Consider the following 20267-nt stretch of genomic DNA (forward strand, 5'->3'; position numbering starts at 1 on the left):
AAATACTAGGTCTGGCTATTAGCCACACCTGTTTTCTGAACTGTTAACAATAACCAACTCTCTGACCTTTAGTCAAAGCAGAATGGACCTGTCAGTTGGTTCCCCTTCTTTCTAACCCGTGAGCTGTAGACAAGTGCTCTACCATTAAGTTAATTTCTCCTCTTCTCATTTCTTTTATAAGAGCCCTGGTCATTCCAGGAGTGGTGGTATATGCTTCCAATCCTAGTACTTAGAAGGCAGAGGCAAGTGGATCCTTGTGAATTTGGGGACAGCCTGGTCTACATAACAAGTTCTAGGCTAGCTAGGGCTACATATAGTAAGACCCTATCTCAAAAAAAAAAAAAAAAAAAAACACATTTTGCTGCCTAGTCCTCAACTTCCTGAGCAACCCGGAGTTTTGGGAGGGGCACTGTGCCTGCTGCCTGAGACTTGAGGCTTGACCTGTGTCAACTACAATGTTACAGGGATTGTCACTCTCCTCAGACTGGGGCTGGCTGGTTGGTTCAGGTGTGTCAGTCTCTGGGTATCTCACATTTATGTTTGCAAAGAAAAATTTGGTATTGCTGTACGCCAGTTGCCAGTTTTACCACTGTGATGTATTCTTGAGGCAAACAACTTCAAAGGTGAAAAGGTTCATTTTCACTCTGTCTTCTGTCACTTGGTCTCACTGTGTGGCACCTGTATGATGGCAGAAGTATATAGTGAAGACAGCCGCTTAATTCACAGCAACCAGGAAACACAGTGGCAAGGGGCCAGTGTGCACTATCCCTTGAAGAACACACCCAAGTGACCTAACTTCCTCCAGTGGGCTCCACCTTCTAAACTTTGGTATCTCAAATCATGCCATAGCTGACAGCCAAGCTTTCAACCTATAGCTCTTGGGGGACAATAAAAAGCCAAACTCTGTTTTGTTTTTCTTTTACTGTTGGAGATACTCATTAAAGCAAAATTGGTTCTTTTCCCCTGGGATTAGGATGTCAGAGTCCTACACCTGGTATTGGTCTCGACTCACTGCTTCTGTTGAGTGGGAAGCTATGTGAGTAGTTGGTTGTATCCTTAACCTAGGCATACCTCCCACTTCTCTGGCTTTGTGGCCATCTTGCTACTTCCTGGTGACTGCTTGGTGACATTGTCTGCTAATTTTATCCTCTATCTAACCATACATACCCATTCTTACCCCAAGGCTGCCTCAGGTTCCCAGGACTTTCTATCTCTTTTTTCCTGACTTAGCACAGGGCTGACCTACATGGTGACTTGATTCTAGGGGTTCTGCTGTGTCACTGGCCACTGGCTAAAGGGACTGGTTCTGCAGGAGGGACTCAGGGTATAGAGGCTATGACAGTGAGTGAGGCCTTGTGGGAAGATATGAAGCTTTACATCTTAAGGGCTAGTGGCCAGCGGAGGAAAGTTCCATATTCCTCCTGGCTGCCCAGCCCTTTCAGGTATATTTTGGCCCAGTCCTGAGACAGCCATGTGTATCACATGTGAAAGCCCACAGTGTGTGTTTGCTTGTACATGATGGGCTAGACAAGCCTTGGAGTCCATCTGTGGGCCCCAGTTGCTCCAAACAACTTAGAATTAAAGATATTGGACTCAAGTCCCTGGGCCTGAGGTAAGCACTCAGGGCAAATGGAACTACTTGAAGGCTCAGGCAATAATTCTAGCACTAATTGAACCCATTTTCTGATATCTTGACCCCTCAGGCCCTGCCCAGCACATCTTCTGGGATGGGATTCCTTTATGCCAGATTATGAAGGACCTGCTAGTCTAGATCCTTTCAGTTGGAGTTCTGGGGCTCAGAGAGTTGGCTTAGCAGGTAAAGGAAGGCACTTGCCTCTCAGCCTGGCAACCTTAGTATAACCTCTGAGATCCACATGGTAGAAGGAAATACCTAACTCTCACAAGTCGTCTTTTAACCTCTGAGTTGATTGTCTAAGTGATTAATGATTGAAAATCTGGGAATACAAACTTAAATGTGCCGAAATGTTGTTTTTCAGACATGCAAGAAAGCACTTCAGTCAGGCTGAAGGGAGCCAGCTGGATGAGGTTCGCCAGGTCATGGGCATGTTGGCCTTCCCTCCAGATACACACATCTCCCCATATAAGGTAATGTTCATGACCCTGGCATCTAGATTTCTACTGGTCCTTGGAGTCAGTGGTCCACTGGGATGGATTAGAGGATGCTAGCCAGCTCCTGAGGGCCCATCCATTGTCCCTTCTTCACACCTCATAGCCTGTCCTACCCAGCTGTGCTTCTCTTGCTTTATTCCCATCCAGCCGATGCAAAGTTTGGGGCAAAGGTGAGGAGGTTTCAACCTGGCAGCTCTGGGGTCTTCACTCCCTGCCACACCTCCATGGTGCTCTCTTCCCGTAGTCTTTTGCCATATCCACAGCCTGTCTCCTGCTCTGCTCTCCCTCGCCTCCTTGCTGTTTTTGTAAGGCCAGAGTTCTGGGTCTAAAGGGCATTAGAGTCTGGTCATGGTGGTGTTCTTGCCCTTCCTGGGCTGTGCCTGGTCTTTTCCCTTGGTGCAGGCCTCTTGTTTTCCACCCCCTGTTCTCTAGCCTGTGGTGAGGGAGGTCTGGGAGAGGATCATGTTCCATTGCTCAGACAGCTTTGTACAAACTTCAGCCCACGTCAGGGTATCTGTGCCTAGCCCTGACTGAGCAGCCTGTTTACCTCTTTTGAGTATAGCCTCACCAAGCCAAGACCTCTGAAGGCATTAGGTACAGGCTTGGCTCATAGAGTTCTATACTTTGAGACTGGCTTTTGTCAGAGGCTTTTGTGTCTGCCCTGCAGCCTCACCCACAGTGCCAGCATGCCTGAGTAGACCCAGTTGGTGCCGTTTTGAAGCTACTGGATTTGCTCTGAGCCCTAGTAAACCCACCCAGCTTTGAGGAATGGAGCATCATGTACTGAAATGCCATTAGACCAGAGTGTCAGGAATGTCTAAACTCATTTTTTAAACTGATGTTGTAAATTTCTTTTCACTGCATTGGAGGTTTGGTTTGGGCCTGAGGCATCTGAGTTAGAAGATGAACCATCTCTATCTGATGCAAGACCTCATAGTACAGGGAGGGGTGGAACATACCTGCTGTCCCACCAATGCGCACAAGGGAGAAAGCCTCCTCATGGGGTAACAAGAATAGCTTATCAAGTCCTGTCAGTGACAGAAATTTAGTGACCTGAAAGAGAAAGACCAAGATCATACTGAAAACCTTTGTCTTGGGGGCAGTCAGGCATTTAAGGGTACAGCAAGCTATAAAAAGAACTGAAAGAATGGCTTTTATAAATTAAGGAGGAAAAAACCAGGGCACTAGTGAGGAAGGCAGGGAGGAAGCTTCCTTCAGAGGAAAGTGGTGATCTGGCCCGATACCTAATCCTTTCTATGAGAGTGTCCCAGACTGGGCATACTCCTCTGTAGACTGCTTTTATAGAACAATTCTGAAAGCCATGTTTCTATAAAAAGGTGGAAGGGAAGTGTGTGGTATCCCTGGTGACAGTGAGGCTTCACATCTTGTGCTCTTGTGCATGTGCATTCCTTATGTGTGTCTAAGACACACGCATTAGCCAGACGTAGTTCTGAGCTTCAGTTTTATTCTGTGATTCTTTTTATAGTTGCAAGACCACAGGATACACACCAGGGAGTATTCTGGAATATTAAGCCAGCAGGGGCCTTGCAATGGCTACTGGAGCATCTGTATTGTCTGGGCCTCCCAGTAACTGCCAAGGGAGGGTCCCAGCATTTCCACGTTGTTTTTCAGGACCTTCTGGACCCAGCCCGGTGGCGGATGCTGATCCAGCAGTTTCGATATGACAACTACCGACTGCACCAGCTAGGAAACAGCTCCGTCTTCACCCTCACCCTGCAGGCTGGGCTCTCGGCAATAAAGACACCGTATCCTTTTTGCTCCACCTTGTCCTTTGGGGTAAAGGTTGAGAGGGCATAGGACCCGCAGCTTGGTCTTTTCTTGGTCTATCTACTCTTTGTGGCTTTTGCATCTCAAATATTGCCATGCACCTGATACTGACTTCCCAAGAGTCCTTAAGTCCTGAGCCCTGGTTGTCTAGCCAGCTTGATTCATAGTGGTCATGGCTCTGGCAAGTTAGCCTCCCTTCTTAGGAAGGACAAGAAAGGCTGATCCCTTCTTGCTTATATCTGACATACTAAACCCTTGTATGGCTCCCTCTTGTGTGGCTGACCTATTCCTTCCTGTGATGGACCATCCCCTATGGTAGATGTAGATTCTTGTCCTTTGTGTGGCTGACCTTCCCACATGTGTTTGACCCTCATCTCTTGTGGGTCTGTCCCTGCCCCCTCAGGTGAGTTGCTTACTTACATGTGGATGACTTGTATCTATTGTATGGCTAAACCCTACCTCTCTGGTTGAACCTGTCCCTTATATGCCTAACCTGATTGCTACATGTAGCCAACCCCATTCTGTGTGTGACTGGCTGTCCCACAAAGTAGTGGCTGTGTGTTGTGTTATGCTCCAAGCTGAGGCTCAAGGCCCATCCTTCTCACCATCTCTGGTGGACACTGGAGAACAAGCATGTGTTTGCCTGACATCTGACAGTCACCAGAATATCCTGTCTCACACTTGGGTGAGGTGCCAGCAAAGGTGCATGGTTCCACTGCTTGGCCATGCTAGTGGCTTGTCTTAAGTCAGGTGTTGGTAACCATTGTTATTGAATAGTATAGCATTTTTTTCACCTTGAGCCTTTGTTTTCTGCGTGGTGTCCCTATGACCATAAGGATGCCCTGTGTGTAGACAGTAGTGGTCACGACATGCCTGCCTTGTTGGTACAGCCTTTCCTTAACCGTGTGTACAGACAGTGCTACAAGGAGGATGGCAGCTCCAAGAGCCCCGACTGCCCTGTGTGCAGCCGCTCTCTGAACAAATTGGCGCAGCCCCTGCCCATGGCTCACTGTGCCAACTCCCGCCTGGTCTGCAAGATCTCTGGTGACGTGATGAATGAGAACAACCCACCCATGATGCTGCCTAATGGCTATGTCTATGGCTACAATGTGAGGGGCCCGGATGAGGAGGGCTGCGGGCTAGGTTGGGCTGGGCAAGGCAGCTGTGTGGAGGGTAAGGGGGAACCAGGGTTGGAGTAACATTACATTTGAACAACTTCAGGTTTCTTTGACAGGTGTGCATTCAAGTGACTTTGTAACATTAGGTGGCTTGAAGCTGAAGAGATAGCTCAGTAGTTAAGAGCATGTGTTATTCTCGTAGAGAACCCGGGTTTGGTTCCAAACATCTGCATGGTAACTCACAGCTGTCCATAACAAGTTCCACAGGATCTGACACCCTTTGCTGACTTTCAGAAGCATCAGGCACACATGTATACATACATGCAGGCAAAATACTTATAAAAGTTAAAAACTATAAAATTAGCTGATTAATCTATGGTAGCTTATTTGGGGGAATGGGCCCTAATTCAGATCTTTTTTGTGCTGGATTTTCTCATTTTAATGCCTAACTCTGGTCTTGTTTTTTCAGTCTCTGCTTTCTATCCGTCAAGATGATAAAGTTGTTTGCCCAAGAACCAAAGAAGTCTTCCACTTCTCCCAAGCTGAGAAAGTATACATCATGTAGGCCTTGCGTTGCCACGTGCACGCTTTTGGCCAGAGGCTGTGGTGGGTGGGAGCCATACCCTCCTACCCTGACCCATAACCCCGACCCCAGCCTGCCTCGGCATTTGTTTCTTGCGACCAAAGATCAGTGAGCAACGACAAATACTCTTAGGAAAAGAGGAAGTGAGATTTAATAAGTCTGTGCTTGAGAACAGCGTTTGATTGGTAGGATTCTGTAACATAAGTCGACTGATGCCTCTGCAAGTTCTTGCACCTCTCAGAGGAAACATTCTCTACAGTGTGACCTGAACACCAAGGAAATCCAGAGCATCTCAGAAGTAGGAATTGGTTCATCGGTTATTTCCCTGTGTTTCTCCATTTCCTTCCTTCCTTTTGCTAGTGATGGGACTCAGGGGAGCTTGAGGAACAGGCTGGTCCTTTGCCAACTCCTGTTGGCCACAGCCTGGGCAAGATGTTGGCCACACCAGGTTGGCTGCAGTGACTTGTGACATGGTGCCAAGGCCTTTTCTGACTTCACTGTCTAGCTGCTGCCAAAGCACCATGCACCGTACACGCCTGGGCTGCTACTTGAGGAGGCTCCGCCTACATGGCCAGGGTGTCTGGGGCTGTGTCTGTGTACAGGTTCAGTATCTCACCTCCAGCACCGCCTTATCTCCTGCTTTGAGAATGTATTCACGGGAAAGCCACTGGACCGAGTTTCTGCAGAGGCCTTGCCAGGTGGTTCCGTAGTCCTAGAGTGTAAATGCTTTTCATTACAGAAACTGATAGTTGAGCTAAAGTAAGTACTGACGGGTTTTCAAAACAGATGAACCATTGTAATTCACACAAAACCATATTGTAGAGGTTTGTATCTAGCGCTTATTTTTGCATGTTGATGTTGATTAGCTAATTAACTGTAAATGTAAAGCGTGTTAATAAAATAGCTTTCTATTTCTCATTTTTTGTGTGAGGTATTTCTAAGACCTCTGGTCTCTTCCGCTCACCCTGCCAACCAGTAGGCTATACAGTACCTATATGGGACCTGGGTTTGTCCTATCACTAGAGTAAAGGGACTCAGCACACTGCTGGTCTACTATATACAACTTAGCCTGCTAACCTCCAAGGGGCTCTTCTGAAGAATGAGGGCATAAATATTAAGAGGCCTAAGGTAACAGCTTTCTCCTGCCGGCCTAGCCAGCGCCCACCTGGAGCTGGAGCATTGCAGGTTTTCTGAAGAACCACAGTGGATCTTGATAGCAATTCTTGTTGTCTGTTCTGGGATCTTAGGAGCCACTGTTGGGGCAAGGGTTCAAGCTGTAGACAACAGCAAGCAGGGGTCCTGAGTGTTCTCTTTGCTTCCCTATATTCAAGACATTGTATAAACTTTTTCACTTCCCTCCATTCTGACTCTCCCTGCATGGCAGCTACATTGACCACATCACTCAGTTCTGCCAGCAGAGCCAAACACATGTACCTCAGTTCAAACGGTGGTAGGAGTAGGCTTTGCCTATGGTACCTACTGCTTTCCAGTGCTCTCGGGAGCTACTCTGTTTGGGGGTCTCTCTGACCTAGCACCAGTTGACACCTCTAAACTGGAGCCGCAGCCTGTCTGGGCCTTCCACTTCTACCTATGGCACCAGTGACAGGTGGTAACAGAATGATGTCAGAACTTTTTTTCTGTCCTTTCCTGCAAGGTAGCTGTCCTTTGGGTCAGTATGGCCATTGTCATCCCTGCACATGGCCTTCCTGCAATTAAACATGTTAACATTCTCTTGGGGAAAGGGGGAAGGTTCCAGAGGCTTTTCCCCTCTCAAAGATTATACAGGGTAAAACAGATATGGGAGTAAGGGTGTTATTGCTGCTTATAAGTTGCATGGGGAATTTCTTGGTCCATGTTCTGGAAGTAATCCAAATAAACACATTGGTTCACCAAGCTGGACTTAATGGCATTCAGTCTCTGGTCTGCTGGTGCCTTGGCTTTCTTGGTGTGGTATAAGTTCACATGTCCTGCTGTAGTGGCAGCTGTAGGACTCCTGCCTTGGGTGATAAGACATACAGCTCAAACTGAGCTATCTGCCTTGAGGGAGGGATGACACATGGGAAGGACATGCATGATAGCCTCTGATTAGGGCGGGGATAGTAGGACAAAATAAAGGTGGTGACTTCCAAGGTTTGTGTCTTGGTTGCTTTTACTGCTATAAGACATGGAGGCAGCCTATAGAAAAAAGTGTTTAATTTGAGGACTCGGCTCCAGAGCATTAGAGTCCATGACCATCATGGTGGAAAGCATGGCAGCAGGCAGCTGTGCAGGACAACCACGAGGCAGAGTGATAAGAACTAAACCCACCCCCAGTGACACCTCTTCCAAAAAGGCCACTCCTGATCCATCCTGAACAGTTCCAAGTGGAGACCAAGCATTCAAATGAGGGCCATTCTCATTTAAACCGCCGCAGTTTTATATGTGTATGGGTGTGTGTGCACAGGCCTGGAAACTAGAGAATAACTTTGTGTATCGCTCCTCCAGTGCATTCCCACTGCTGTGGAAGTAGGAGCTCTCACAAAATAGAAATCTCCGCTGCACCCTTAACGTGATGGTCAATGTTGCCTGCAGGTGACCTCCTTGTATGGTGACCCGAGGCCCCACATTGAATTACATGTTGCTTGGACCCTACTAATAAGCAAAACTGGGGCCTTAGTGGATACTGGGACCAAGTGCACTTTAGTTTATGGCAACACCTAAAAGCAGCAGGAACAAACATCAGCAGCAGATGGGCACAGAGGTAAAGCAACACTCCAAAAAGACTAAGCTTACCCACTCTTGTATATCCCTCCCCTCTAAGAAAACAACATGGGACTGGAGAGTTGGCTCAGCAGTTAAGAGCACTGACTGCTTTTCCAGAGGATCTGGGTTCAATTCCCAGCAACCACATGCCAGCTCACAACTGTCTGTAACTCCAGTTCCAGGGCATCCAAAACCCTCAGGCCAATGTACATAAAATAAAATTAAATAAAAAGAAAATCTGGCGATGGGGGCTGAAGAGATGACTCAGTGCTTAAGAGCACTTGTTACACCAGCACTTGGGGGCAGAGGCAGGTGGATCACTGTGAGTTTCAAGGCCAGCCTGGCCTACAAGGGCTAGTTCCAGGAAAGCTAGAGCTGTTATACAGAGAAACCCTATTTTGAAAAAAAAGCAAACAAAGCACTTGTTGCTCTTGCAGAGCATCCAGGTTTGGTTCCCATCACCCACATGGTATCTTACAACCGTCTGTGCCTCCAGTTCCAGAGAATCCAATGCCTTCTAACGTAGGGCATCAGGTCACACATGGCGCACATACATGCATGTAACAAAATATTAAAAAATTAAAAACAAAACAGGAAGGGTAATACAGCTGGAGTGCACCTTGCACACAACCATTGGAGAATTAAGTATTTGAGTAAATTGGAGCCTATAAATAGATGATAGCTTACTGTGTCATCTCCAGACAAATTATGTGTATAGCGTTTGCTTGTTTGGTTATGCAGGTGTATGTGTACCACATGCATACAGTGCCCACAGGAGCCAGGAAAGGGGATCAGATCCCTTGAAGCTGGAGTTACACCTGTGAGCCACGATTCCCATGTAGGTGTTAGGTTAGAACTGAACCCAGGTTTTCTGCAAGAGAAGCAAGTGCCCTTAATTGCTGAGCCACCTCTCCAGCCTCCTCCCTCCCCCATGCCCTTTGAACATGGAAGTGTGGCTGAGGAGGCTAGGAGGATCATGGAGGGATAGATTTCAGAACGGTGCCTCCAGTCCATGCTGCTGTACTCAATAATTTGACAGAAAAACTGATGCAAGTGGTGGTTTTGCTTGCTTGTTTGTTTTGGGTTGGTTTTATTTTTTCCCCGAGATGGGGTTTCTTGATGTAGTTTTGGAACCTGCCCTGGAACTTACTCTGTAGACCAGGTTGGCCTCCAATTTACAGAGATCCATCTGCCTCTGCCTCAGCCTCCTAAGTGCTGGGATTAAAGGTGTGTGCCACCACTGGCCGACGATGTTCTGTTTTTCTGTTTTTTGTTTTAGACCTTGCTGGCTTGTTTACTTTCCTCATAGTTGCTGAGTCCCAAGAGCAATTCTCCCTTATTTTGAGTGGAAGGCAGTGAAGCTTCAGAGCTCCTGCCAAACCTTTGTATAAAGGTCCCATTATTTAATGCTAGCCTCTGAGTGTCTTATGAGTGGCAGAACATCTAGGGGAACAGCAAAAACAACATTTAAACACTCTGAGTGAAGGTTATCTATGAAGAGGAAAAAAGAGCAAATACGTTGTTGAATGAAAATCTCAGTGCTGGGGTAAGCAACCTCTCTGTGTGTTGTTGGCCTGAGGACCAAAAAAGCCCCTCGTCCAGACTCTTGCCGTTGTTGCTGTTGGACAGAGTCTCCCTAAATAGCTCTGGCTGTTGTGGAGCTTACTATACAGACCAATCTGGCCTTGGATTTAAAAAGATCCGCCTGCATTTGCCTGCTGAATGTAAGAATTAACGTCGAGTCCTGGGATTAAAGGCATGTGCCAGCAGGCCTGTCTGACATGTCACTCTCCTGCTAGATTTAAGGCCACTGTTTGCTAACTGTTTCCTATTTGTCTCCTCTGTTCTTTGTTCTGTCTTTTTCACCTGTATTCATTTTACTTTAAATTGACCCCATTTTATCTTTGCGGTGATGTGCCGTTTTGTGTGTAGGATCAAATCTAGGGCCCCAGATATGCTCTGTCAGTAAGCCACACTCCCAGCCTTGTGCACTAATTCACTGTTACTTCAAGGTTTATTTGATGGCAGTGGCATATTCTGAGAAATGGATATTAGGCAGTTACATTGTTTTGTGATAATAGCATACTTAAACAAAAGTCTGCTATGTCATTAGGTGTTGTATCGGACTGGCATTTGTTTATCAGAATGTACCTCCAAGTAGTATACCAATTTATGTAAGAACACAACTCTTGGACTATATGCCACCATTTTCCCCTCCTTGTCACTTGAGTAACTGTGGTCATTTTTTTCCTGAATATTAAACTTCATAGTCTATTGAACTGTGGCTTATAAAAGGAATTTGAAAAGATTTCATCAGCTTTATCATTTACAGTTAGTTCTTCAATTACTTGACATCTAGAATCATTTCCTTCTCTGAAGGGACTCCTGCTGGCATGCTGGCATGCAACAGCTTGCTCCTGTTTGGAGGAAGCTCAGCTTTGGAAGGATGCTTTGCTGCACATGTGAACACATCTGGCTCGACTTTTCTTTTACTGCCCTAAAAGACATTCTGGTCGCCTAGATGGCTCAGCTGGTGAAGGCACTTCACCAGACTAGCCAACTTGAGTTTGAGTGGTGAGAGAAGGAGCTCCCACAGGTTGTCCTGATTCCACAAGAGGACTCACCTTCTAACCTCCCCAATAAATAAATAATAAAAATAAATAAATGTAATAAAAACATCTTAAAGATAGTTCATCCTTTTTCATGAGGGGAGGGGGGCGGCAAACCTGTGACATACCTTTGTGTAAGGTGAGCGTGTGAAGTAGGGAAGCAGCAGGCCGCAATCATCACCCCACAAGTATACAGGGACTGGACCTAGCAGCGGCCACGAGGTGGTAGGAAGAGCTCAGATGCTGAACACATTCTAAAGTTGGGCTGCCAGGTCCTCATATACTGAACACAAGTGAGAAGAAAAGTCCAGTTGACTTGGGTCACTGGCCCAAATTCAGGGTGGGGCAATAGGCACACAGTCCATAAGTATAGTCAAAGAATAAATAAATAAACAAACAAACAAATAAATAAATAATAAAAGATCGCGCTTCAGTACACACAAACTTGCTGATTGCTCTGTGGGTGGAGAACCCGGGCCTCAAAGTAGGGCAGATAGGGAAGACCCGTGAATGCCACTTCTTTGCTGGATGAAGCAGGAGCTAACAGAGAAAGTGCTGACTGCAAAAGGCAGAGCGGCGAGTTGCGAGAAGGATGAAGTGACAGTGGCCGGGATCTGTTCAACGGAGAGCTGGCCAGCAGACTGAAGCAGGGGGAGGTTGGCAAGAGCCAGTGACCTGGACATGGTGAAACTGTACGGAAGGGAGCAAGCAGCTCTAGCCGTGAGCCATAGCCTTTAAAATCATTCTACGCTGAGAAAGAACTGACACTTAAAAATATCCGATCACTGCAACCACTACCCCGAGGCAGCCTTGCACTGTGCCTCCTCCGATGGCCCGGCCTGGGGGTGGACAGCTAGCTGACCCGGTCAGGGAGGCGGGCCGACCCCTCCTCACCGGACTTGCGCCCAGACTCTCTTCTGAGCTTTCTTAGCAGATGCGAGCCTCCTGGTGGCCAAGGAACTGATGCCCCGATCAAAACCTCTTTCTACGCCTGTGTTTCAGACTCCTGCCCGGGTGCCACCTCCCCTTTAAGAACTTGCTGCGCCCTCGCGCCTCCTTTTTCTCGCGCGTAGTTCTAGAACTATCCCGCCCCCTGGAAGCGCGTCTGCGTCACCGCGTTGCTGGGCCCTCGCGCCTGCGCTGTGGGACCACCCGGGCAAATGACGGAGACTGGCGGGGGCCTTGTCTGAGAGGGGCGGGACAAGGGCGGTCGCCTCGCACGTCACGTTGACTTCCGCTCCTGAGCCTCGGGCCTTCGTGAATCTATGCTGCTGCGCTCTGGGGCCTGTGACAGGCATCTCCCTCCACCGGAAAGGGTGGACGAAGGGAGCTGCCGTTTCCGGCGATCTGTGTCACAGCGGCCCCGGAACAGTGGGATTAGATTTCCTGAGGCGGAGGGTCAGGCAGCTACTGCGGCGCACCGAGGCCCGCGGGGACGGATCGGTCGCCCCTGCAGTGGTCCAGAGGCTATCACTAGCAGAGAGAGTGTCCTGTGCGGCCAGCGTGCGAAGGCCAGTTTGAGTATAATTTAGTGACATTTTCCATTTAAGAGCCAGTACCGGCTTTGTTTCGACTCCCACACAGCTGACTGTAGACCGCCGGAGTTAGTGTCATCTTCAGAACCTTAGCTATTACCGTCAAAGGTCTTGTTGGCTTTCGGTGGCAATGAGCTGACTAGCCTCCTTCGCCTGGGGGACGTCCTACAGAGATACCCTAGGGCCCTTGCCATAGTCCCCACTACTTGTTGGGACCCAGTAAACTTTGTTGCTAAAACCAAAACTGTGAAGTACTGGATGTTAATCCAGCATCTCCGGGTCCCTCGTTTCTAGATATGGATCACAAACTTTCACAGTTGATAGAGGAGCTCACAACGTCAGGAGAAACCCAACTGAATGCTCAGAAAATGAAGGAACTGAAGAAAATTTGCAAGTATGTATTTAGGTTAAACGTGGGTCCAGTGAGCGCCCACACTGAACCCTTCTGTCTTCTTGTACATCTCTGCCACCTCCTGCCTTCACCATGGAAAGCAGTTTTCTAACCACTGGGGCATGGAAGCACTTGCCTGTTGGGAGGTAGAGGCAGGAGGGTCATAAGTTCCTGGCCAGGATTGGCTACATAGTGAGACCTTGTGTCAGAAACTGTAAAGAACCACAAAAAGAGTTGCGGGGCTGTAATCTCCAGTGCGCATTAGTCCAGAATGTAGCACGGGTCTAAGCTTGACGCCTCTGATCATTTCTGTATGTTATGAAGCAATCATAGCATGTCAGTAACTCAGGGACAAACTCAGAAGCTTCAAGCATGCTAGGCAAACTGTGTCACTGAGCTACCCCTGCCTCTACTCTCCCTTTCTTTTTCCTTTCTTTTGAGACAGAGTCTTATGTAGCCTAGGTTGACCTCTTACAACGTAGCTAAGGCTGGCTGTGAACTTCTGATCTTCTGCCTCCACTTACCAGGTGTTCGGTTGGGATCTTAGGCATGTGCCGTCAGTGTTCTCCCTGTCCTTAAGGTTGTTGTTCCCATCTGTATTAGATGTAAACACCCTGCCTTGCCTCCGAAGGTAGTCATATTTAGTGAGGAAGCACACTTCCTTCATTGCCTTGGTCACAAAAGGAGAAAATTTAAGTGATTATTTAGAAAGTGCTAGAATATTTACATTTCGACAAAGCTTCTAGTCCAGGCCTGGTTTTGCTGCACACCCCAGGAAAGCTCTTCTGTCTGATTTACACAGGGTGTTGGAGAGAGAAAGACGACTGTGAGCATCTTTCTGTTTCCTGTAGAAGAGGCAGGGGCCATGCACCTGGGACTGTCCTGTTAACAATGAGCTTTACAGGACACCTCTGGAGGGGTTCCAGGTTTTTCTGTCTCAGAACAAAGACTTGAACAGAGACATGTGGATAGTAGCAAGTAAAGCAGGAAAATTTGTTAAGAATGAATACTCTTCCAAGGAGGAAGCTGGCTAGAGATGGGAGAGAGTTTAGCATCTCAAATATCCCTGGAATACAAAGAGCTCTTGTGTTATCTTATTGTGAGCATTCCCTGCTCTGTCTGTTGTGTTTCTACATGCATTCCTTGTCTGTGGTGGTTTGAATGAGAATGGCTCATATATTTGAATGCTTGGTCTCCAGTTAGTGAAATGGTTCTGGAAGGATTAGGAGGTGTGGCCTTGTTGGAGGAGGCGTGTCCCTGGGGTGAGCATTGAGATTTTAAAAGCCCACACCATTCCTAGTTAGCTTTTTTTCTGCTGTTGTTTCATGTTGTCTCAAGATGGGAGCTCTCAGCTATTGCCCCAGCACTATGCCTGCCTGCCCGCCACCATACTTCCCACCATGATGATCATGGACTCACCCTCTGATACTGTAAGCCCCAGTAAGCTCTTTCTTCTGTAAGTCGCCTTGATTGTGGTGTCTTTTCATAACATTAGAAGAGTAACTAAGACAATGCCTCATTAGCATCTTAAATCCCCCGGGGGTGTGTTTCTAGTTTAGTAAGCTTTGTAGAAGGTCTTTGGGGTCTCACTTTCCACCTGATATCTATGGTTTTAGGAATCCTTTGGGAAAGCAAGGAAGCTAAAGAATGGCAATCTGATGGCTGTTAAGATATTGGTCAGTCCTCTGCAAGCCTGGCAGCCTGAGCTTAATCCTTCCTCCCAAGAGGAGGTGGAAGGAGAGAACCCACTCCACAGAGTTGTTGTCCTGCCATCTCTACACATGTGTGGTGGAATGCGCACCCACGCATGCTTCAAGAGTCAAACACACAACAATAATCTTTTAAGTTAAAAAAATGACCATCTAAGCTTCCATAACTACTTCCATATCTCAGGGCATGTAAGAGAAACCACAAAGCTGTTATCTAGTGACTGGGGAGGAGAATTCAGATTCTCCAGCTTAGTCTGAAATTGCTGTATCTTAGATGACAAGAATTAGAAAACAAAGGATTTAAAAATCAATGCCCAAACAAGAGTAATATGATTCCTACAGCCAATGGCCTTGAACTCATTTGCTTTCTGTTGCTGGGATAAACACCATGACCAAAAGTAACTTGGAGAGGAATTGTCTATTTCATCTTACATGTTATAGTCTGTTGGTTGTGGGGGGGGGGGTTTGCACAAAGATGGAGACAGACCACCAAAATCTAATAAACCAGAAGCAAACTTTATTCCAGAAACCAGATTCCAGTCTCTCTTAGCGTCCCGTATTGTTGTCTAAGTTCTCTGGGATTGTGGTTTGATGGCTGGTTTTCTTTGCTTTATGTTTACAAACCACTTATGACTGAGTACATGTGATAATTGTCTTTCTGTGTCTGGGTTACCTCACTCAAAATAATGTTTTCTAGCTCCATCCATTTTCCTGCAAAATTCAAGCTGTCGTTATTTTCTCTGCTGTGTAGTACTCCATTGTGTAAATGTTCCACGTTTGGCATTTATATTTTTAATGAGCTCGTGTCTGAGCATTCTGTGTCTGGTGTAGCATACAGGTAATCTGGATATCCACAGTTACAGTTTAGCTGAAGAAGTAACCTATGGATGTAGGAAGGTTCATGACTTTTTGGTGAGGACCTCAGTGGTATGCTTGTTATTTGACCATGTTTTGGGCAATTGCAAAGGTTGGGACCCAAAACAATAGTTCCTTTGACTTTTGAGCATTCCCATCAACCCTGGTTATGCACGGGTTTATTTAGGAAGGGATCCTGGATTATTGCTTAAGGCTGTGTTCAGTTACTTTTCTATTGCTGTCATAAAAACATTATGATCAGAAGAAGCAACTTGCAAGGGAAAAGGGTTCATTTTGTCTTAAAACTCTTGGGTCACATCCCACACTGAGGGAAATCAGGGCAGGAACTTGAAGTAGAAAGGAGGAAGGAACTGAAGCAGAATTCATTTAGGGGTACTGCTTACTGGCTTGCTCAGCCTGCTTTCGTTACAGTTTAGGACTACCTGCCCAGGAGTGGGTCACCCCCAGTGGGCTAGGCCCTCCTATATCAATATTAATCAAGAAAATGCCCCCACATACTTGCCTTCAGGAAGTCTAATGGAGACGTTGTGGTTTTTTTTTTTTCCAGATAACTCTAGCTTGTGTTAAGTTGACCAAAAAACAGACAAACAAACCCAATAATCAGGATATTCAGAGAACAAACCCCATATTTAACATTTCCCACCACATTAATAATTTCCTGAGGCATCTCAGTAGTTTCTACTGTTAGAGGAGGTATGTCACTGGGACAGGCTTTGAGGCTCCAAAAGTCTCCTGTTATCTCCAAGCTCTCTCTGCCTCCTGCCTGTGGTTTAAGGTGTGAGCCTTCAGCTATTGCTCCACCATTGTGGACTCTAACCCTCTGAAACTCTAAGCCCAAATTAAACCCTTTCTTCTTTAAGTGGCCTTTGTCATGGTGTCTTATCACAGCAATAGAGAAGTCGCTCAGACACAGAGAAACTTCTCTGGTTTTATCGTAGTTAACAGGTTTCTTAACTTTTCTTCCCTACAAGGAGGCTTTCAGTCACCAGCCTACACCTGTGGGTCCCTGCTGGGGTTGTATGATCCCAGTTAGTGGGTTCCTGATGTGGGAGGTGTTCACTCAGAATGCACAGAGGTGAGAGTTTGAGTAAATAACCTACTGGTATACTTCCTCTTTTTCTTCCTAGATCCTCTACTTTTTGTCAGGAGTACAAATAGTGAGGACCAAGTATAGATCCTTCCATCTTCTAACCAAACCTCTCACCCAGCCAGCCTATATTAAAACCAGAAGATGTTACAGTAAAATATTGGTCTCTTTTTCTTTAGGTTCTCAGGATTAATGTATTTCTTTGTCTGCATGTTTGAAATGTATTATTTTTCTATGTGTGCACACATTAGTGCACATGTGCATTCAAACAGGTGCATGCAGGTATGACTGCACTCATGTAGAAGTCAGAGGGTGACTTGGTGGAGTTGGTTCTCTCTGTCCACCTTTATGTCGGTTCTAGGGATCTAACTCAAGATCTCCAGACATACCCAGCAAGCACACCCACTTGTTAAGTAATTTTGACAAAATCAAACAGAGTTTCAGTTCTTGAGGATACTTTGTAGCTGGGCAACCAAGGTAACAGAGGATGTATCTTAGGAGAGACAAGAAGCAGCCTCTGGGAGTAGAAAAATACATGCCTTTGACTTGTATGTAGACTTCTCAAGAGACTCAAAGGATTCAGATGTTCCCCAGTCCATCCATCACACATCACACTCGCTGGAATTCCAGGTGCAGGTGAGGCTCCAGCTTTTCTGTTTCTCATTCTTTTTTTATTTTTTATTTTTTTGTTTTTTTGGTTTTTCAAGACAAGGTTTCTCTGTAGTTTTGGAGCCTGTCCTGGAACTAGCTCTTGTAGACCAGGCTGGACTTGAACTCACAGTTATCCGCCTGCTTCTGCCTCCCCAGTGCTAGGATTAAAGGCATGCGACACCATCGCCCGGCTGTTTCCCATTCTTAACTAGAGTTGGAACCAACTAGTGTTGTCTCTTCAGGGATCATGTGTTACTGGAGACTTCTCTCTGTCTCGTCTGCACCCACTGGACTGGTTTCTCTTCAGCTCACTGGTCCTGGCAACTGGTTATAATTGTTTGACTAGTGGCTTAGGCTATAACTGGCTACCTCTCACTTGTTAATTAACCCGTTTCTAATAGTCTGTATATCACCATGTGACCTTGTCATTATCTTAGGTGTTCTGGCATCATGTTCTATCAGCTTCTCCCTGGCATTTCTCTTGACCCCACTTCTTTCTCTCTCCCTCTCTGCTTGGATTTTCTGCCTAGCTATATTCTATCCTGCCATAGGCCAGAGCAGGTTCTTCATTAGCCAATAGAAGGAATACATATTCACAGTGTACAGAAGGCTATCCCACATCCCACATCAATCATATCCTGCATTACCGTTCCTGAGATTGGAATGCAAGTCCCTGCTACAAGCACAATTCTTCCTACTTTGATGGAAAAAGGCTTCTTCTGAGAGTCTCTAAAAAGTTCCAAAGCACTTGACTGTTCTTTCAGAGGGCCCGGTTCAATTCCTAGCACCCACATAGCAGCTCACAACTGTCTGTAACTGGGGACCATCAGGGTAGCTGTGCTTCAACAAAACTCATTGACATTTATTTTTTTTAATTATTTTATTTTATATGTATGGGTGTTTTGCCTGCATGTAGATTTGTGCACCATGTTCATGCCTACTACCCAGGGAGGCCTGAAGAGTGTGTAGGATCTCCTAGAACTAGAGTTAGAGATGGTCATAAGCCTCCATGTGACTGCTAGAAATCAAATCCAGGGCCTCTGGAAGAACATGTAGGGCTTTTAACCACTGTGCCGTCGCTGCAGCCTCTGACGTTTGATTCTTAATGTAATGTTCATATGTCAAAAAGTATTCTTGGGGCTGGAGAGATGGCTCAGTGGTTAAGAGCATTGCCTGCTCTTCCAAAGGTCCTGAGTTCAATTCCCAGCAACTACATGGTGGCTCACAACCATCTGTAATGGGGTCTGGTGCCCTCTTCTGGCCTGCAGGCATACACACAGACAGAATATTGTATATACAATAAATAAATAAATATTTTTTTTTAAAAAGTATTCTTTTATGTGTTTCAACCACAGTGTATCTTTGCAGTGCCCGACGTCCAGCTGAGGACCTCACACGTGCTAGCCATATGCTTTGCCACTGGGCCACATCAACAATGGCTTTAACTGTTTGAAAATGTACAGAGTTCTTGGTTCATGGGCAGTACAGAAACAGGACAGGAGTGGCCACAGTTGGTGTTTAGACCCCGGTATGTCTTTTCAGCTTTAGAAGGGAAGAATAAACATTGAGTGCTAAGCACAGTCTCTGCCACTTGTAACTGTAGTGTCCCCACACAAAGAGTGATGCTTATTTGTCTTTCGTGAGTGAGCATTTGGTTAGGCTGACTTGTGCCCTTAGGTCTTCCGAGGAGCAGCTGAGCCATGCCTACCACCTGCTGAAGACACAGCTGACCCAGGACCATGCTGAGATCCGCCTCTCAGCCTTCCAGATCGTGGATGAGCTCTTCACCAGGTCTCATCAGTTCCGAGTGCTGCTTGTTTCTGACTTCCAGGAATTCCTGGAGCTCACACTGGGCACAGATAATGAACATCCCCTGCCACCCCCACGAGAGGCAGCTCAGAGGCTAAAGCAGGCAGCCATGCAGGCTGTGGAAGGTTGGAATGAGAAGTTTGGGGAGGCCTATAAGAAGCTAGCCTTGGGCTACCACTTCCTAAAACACATCAAAAAGGTAAGTGAGTCTTGGGCAGGACAGTCTGCTTTCCTGTGGTAGACAAGACTGGCCAACCAATGAGAGAAAGAGCTCTTTGCATTGAGGGTTTGGCAGGGTGCCCAGCCCAGGGTAGGCAAGACAGCTGGATCAGCATGCAATAGAATGGAGGATGCTCCCTAAAGGTCAGAACAGCTTTGGGGAAGAAAACTGCACCTAGCACCTGCCTGAGAGTGGAGCTAAGCCTGACGAATCATACTCCTAGATGCCTCTGCTTTAGGATGGGCTCCCCTTTCTGGAACATACTCTATTCTTGCCAGTAAGCCATGCTTATTTCTTGCCATGAGCTCTGACTAGTGCTGGGCTTAGTAAGACACCAGGTTCTGTTCTGCCTTCCACCCTCCTGCCACTGCCCAGATTCTGTCATGCCCCTGTCAGCAGCACAAGCGAATGACTGGACCTTCCTACATGGTTCTGGTTCTTGTATGGGTGTCACCTACTCTCTGGAGTGTAGGCGTAGACTGCTCTTATGTTTCCCGACTGCTCAGACCCAAATAATCACACAGAAACTATGTTAATTACAGCACTGCTTGGACAATAGCTTAGATGTATTCCTAGCTAGCTAAATTAACCCATTTCTATTATTCTGTGTATTGCCACGAGGCTGCGGCTTACTGGGTAAGGTTCCAGCATCTGTCTCCTTTGGCAGCTGTACGGCGTCCATTGACTCCACCTACTCTCTCCATATATCTCTCTTCGGACTTCCTGCCTGCCTGACTTTGCTCTGCTAAGCCATTGGCCAAAACAGCTTTATTCTTCAACCAATAAAAGCAACACATATACAGAAGGACATCCCACATCATTGGAGTTCACTACTGGGTGGTGTGTATGTTCTGGGCCTAGCTGATAACCCCTGGCCTGCAGTTAGAGGAGCATTCTGCTTCCCAACAGTGTTGAACTTGGCATTGGATGTAGAAGATGTGGCAGGATGAGGCAGCCTTGTTTGAAATGTTGTAGATTAGGAACCATCAAGTTGTGGCCTTGTGTTGATGGCACTGTGT

General features: G+C 46.7%; 2 protein-coding genes across 6 annotated transcripts in view; both read left to right on the forward strand.

Moving 5' to 3' along the window:
* Positions 1–6537, forward strand: part of LOC121459812 (E3 ubiquitin-protein transferase MAEA) — a 39381-nt gene extending 32844 nt beyond the window's left edge. For all 4 annotated transcript variants that reach the window (XM_041669839.1, XM_041669836.1, XM_041669837.1 and 1 more), the window contains 4 exons: positions 1998–2106; positions 3763–3896; positions 4832–5027; positions 5506–6537. In XM_041669839.1, the coding sequence (XP_041525773.1) occupies positions 1998–2106; positions 3763–3896; positions 4832–5027; positions 5506–5601 (535 nt within the window). In that variant the 3' untranslated portion in view covers positions 5602–6537. The remainder of the gene's footprint in view (positions 1–1997; positions 2107–3762; positions 3897–4831; positions 5028–5505) is intronic.
* Positions 6538–12308: 5771 nt separating this feature from the next.
* The window catches only part of LOC121459866 (UV-stimulated scaffold protein A), a 36845-nt gene continuing 28886 nt past the window's right edge, over positions 12309–20267 (forward strand). Inside the window, exons 1-3 of one of the 2 annotated variants that reach the window (XM_041669943.1) lie at positions 12822–12899; positions 18575–18747; positions 18897–19227. In XM_041669943.1, the coding sequence (XP_041525877.1) occupies positions 18695–18747; positions 18897–19227 (384 nt within the window). In that variant the 5' untranslated portion in view covers positions 12822–12899; positions 18575–18694. Of the gene's footprint in view, positions 12900–18574; positions 18748–18896; positions 19228–20267 lie in introns of both variants that reach the window. The other variant, XM_041669941.1, reaches the window with a different exon arrangement.

Source organism: Microtus oregoni, unplaced genomic scaffold (assembly GCF_018167655.1).
Source record: "Microtus oregoni isolate MIOR12 unplaced genomic scaffold, Mior012 000019F_ref0000042, whole genome shotgun sequence".
Lineage (NCBI taxonomy): Eukaryota > Metazoa > Chordata > Mammalia > Rodentia > Cricetidae > Microtus > Microtus oregoni.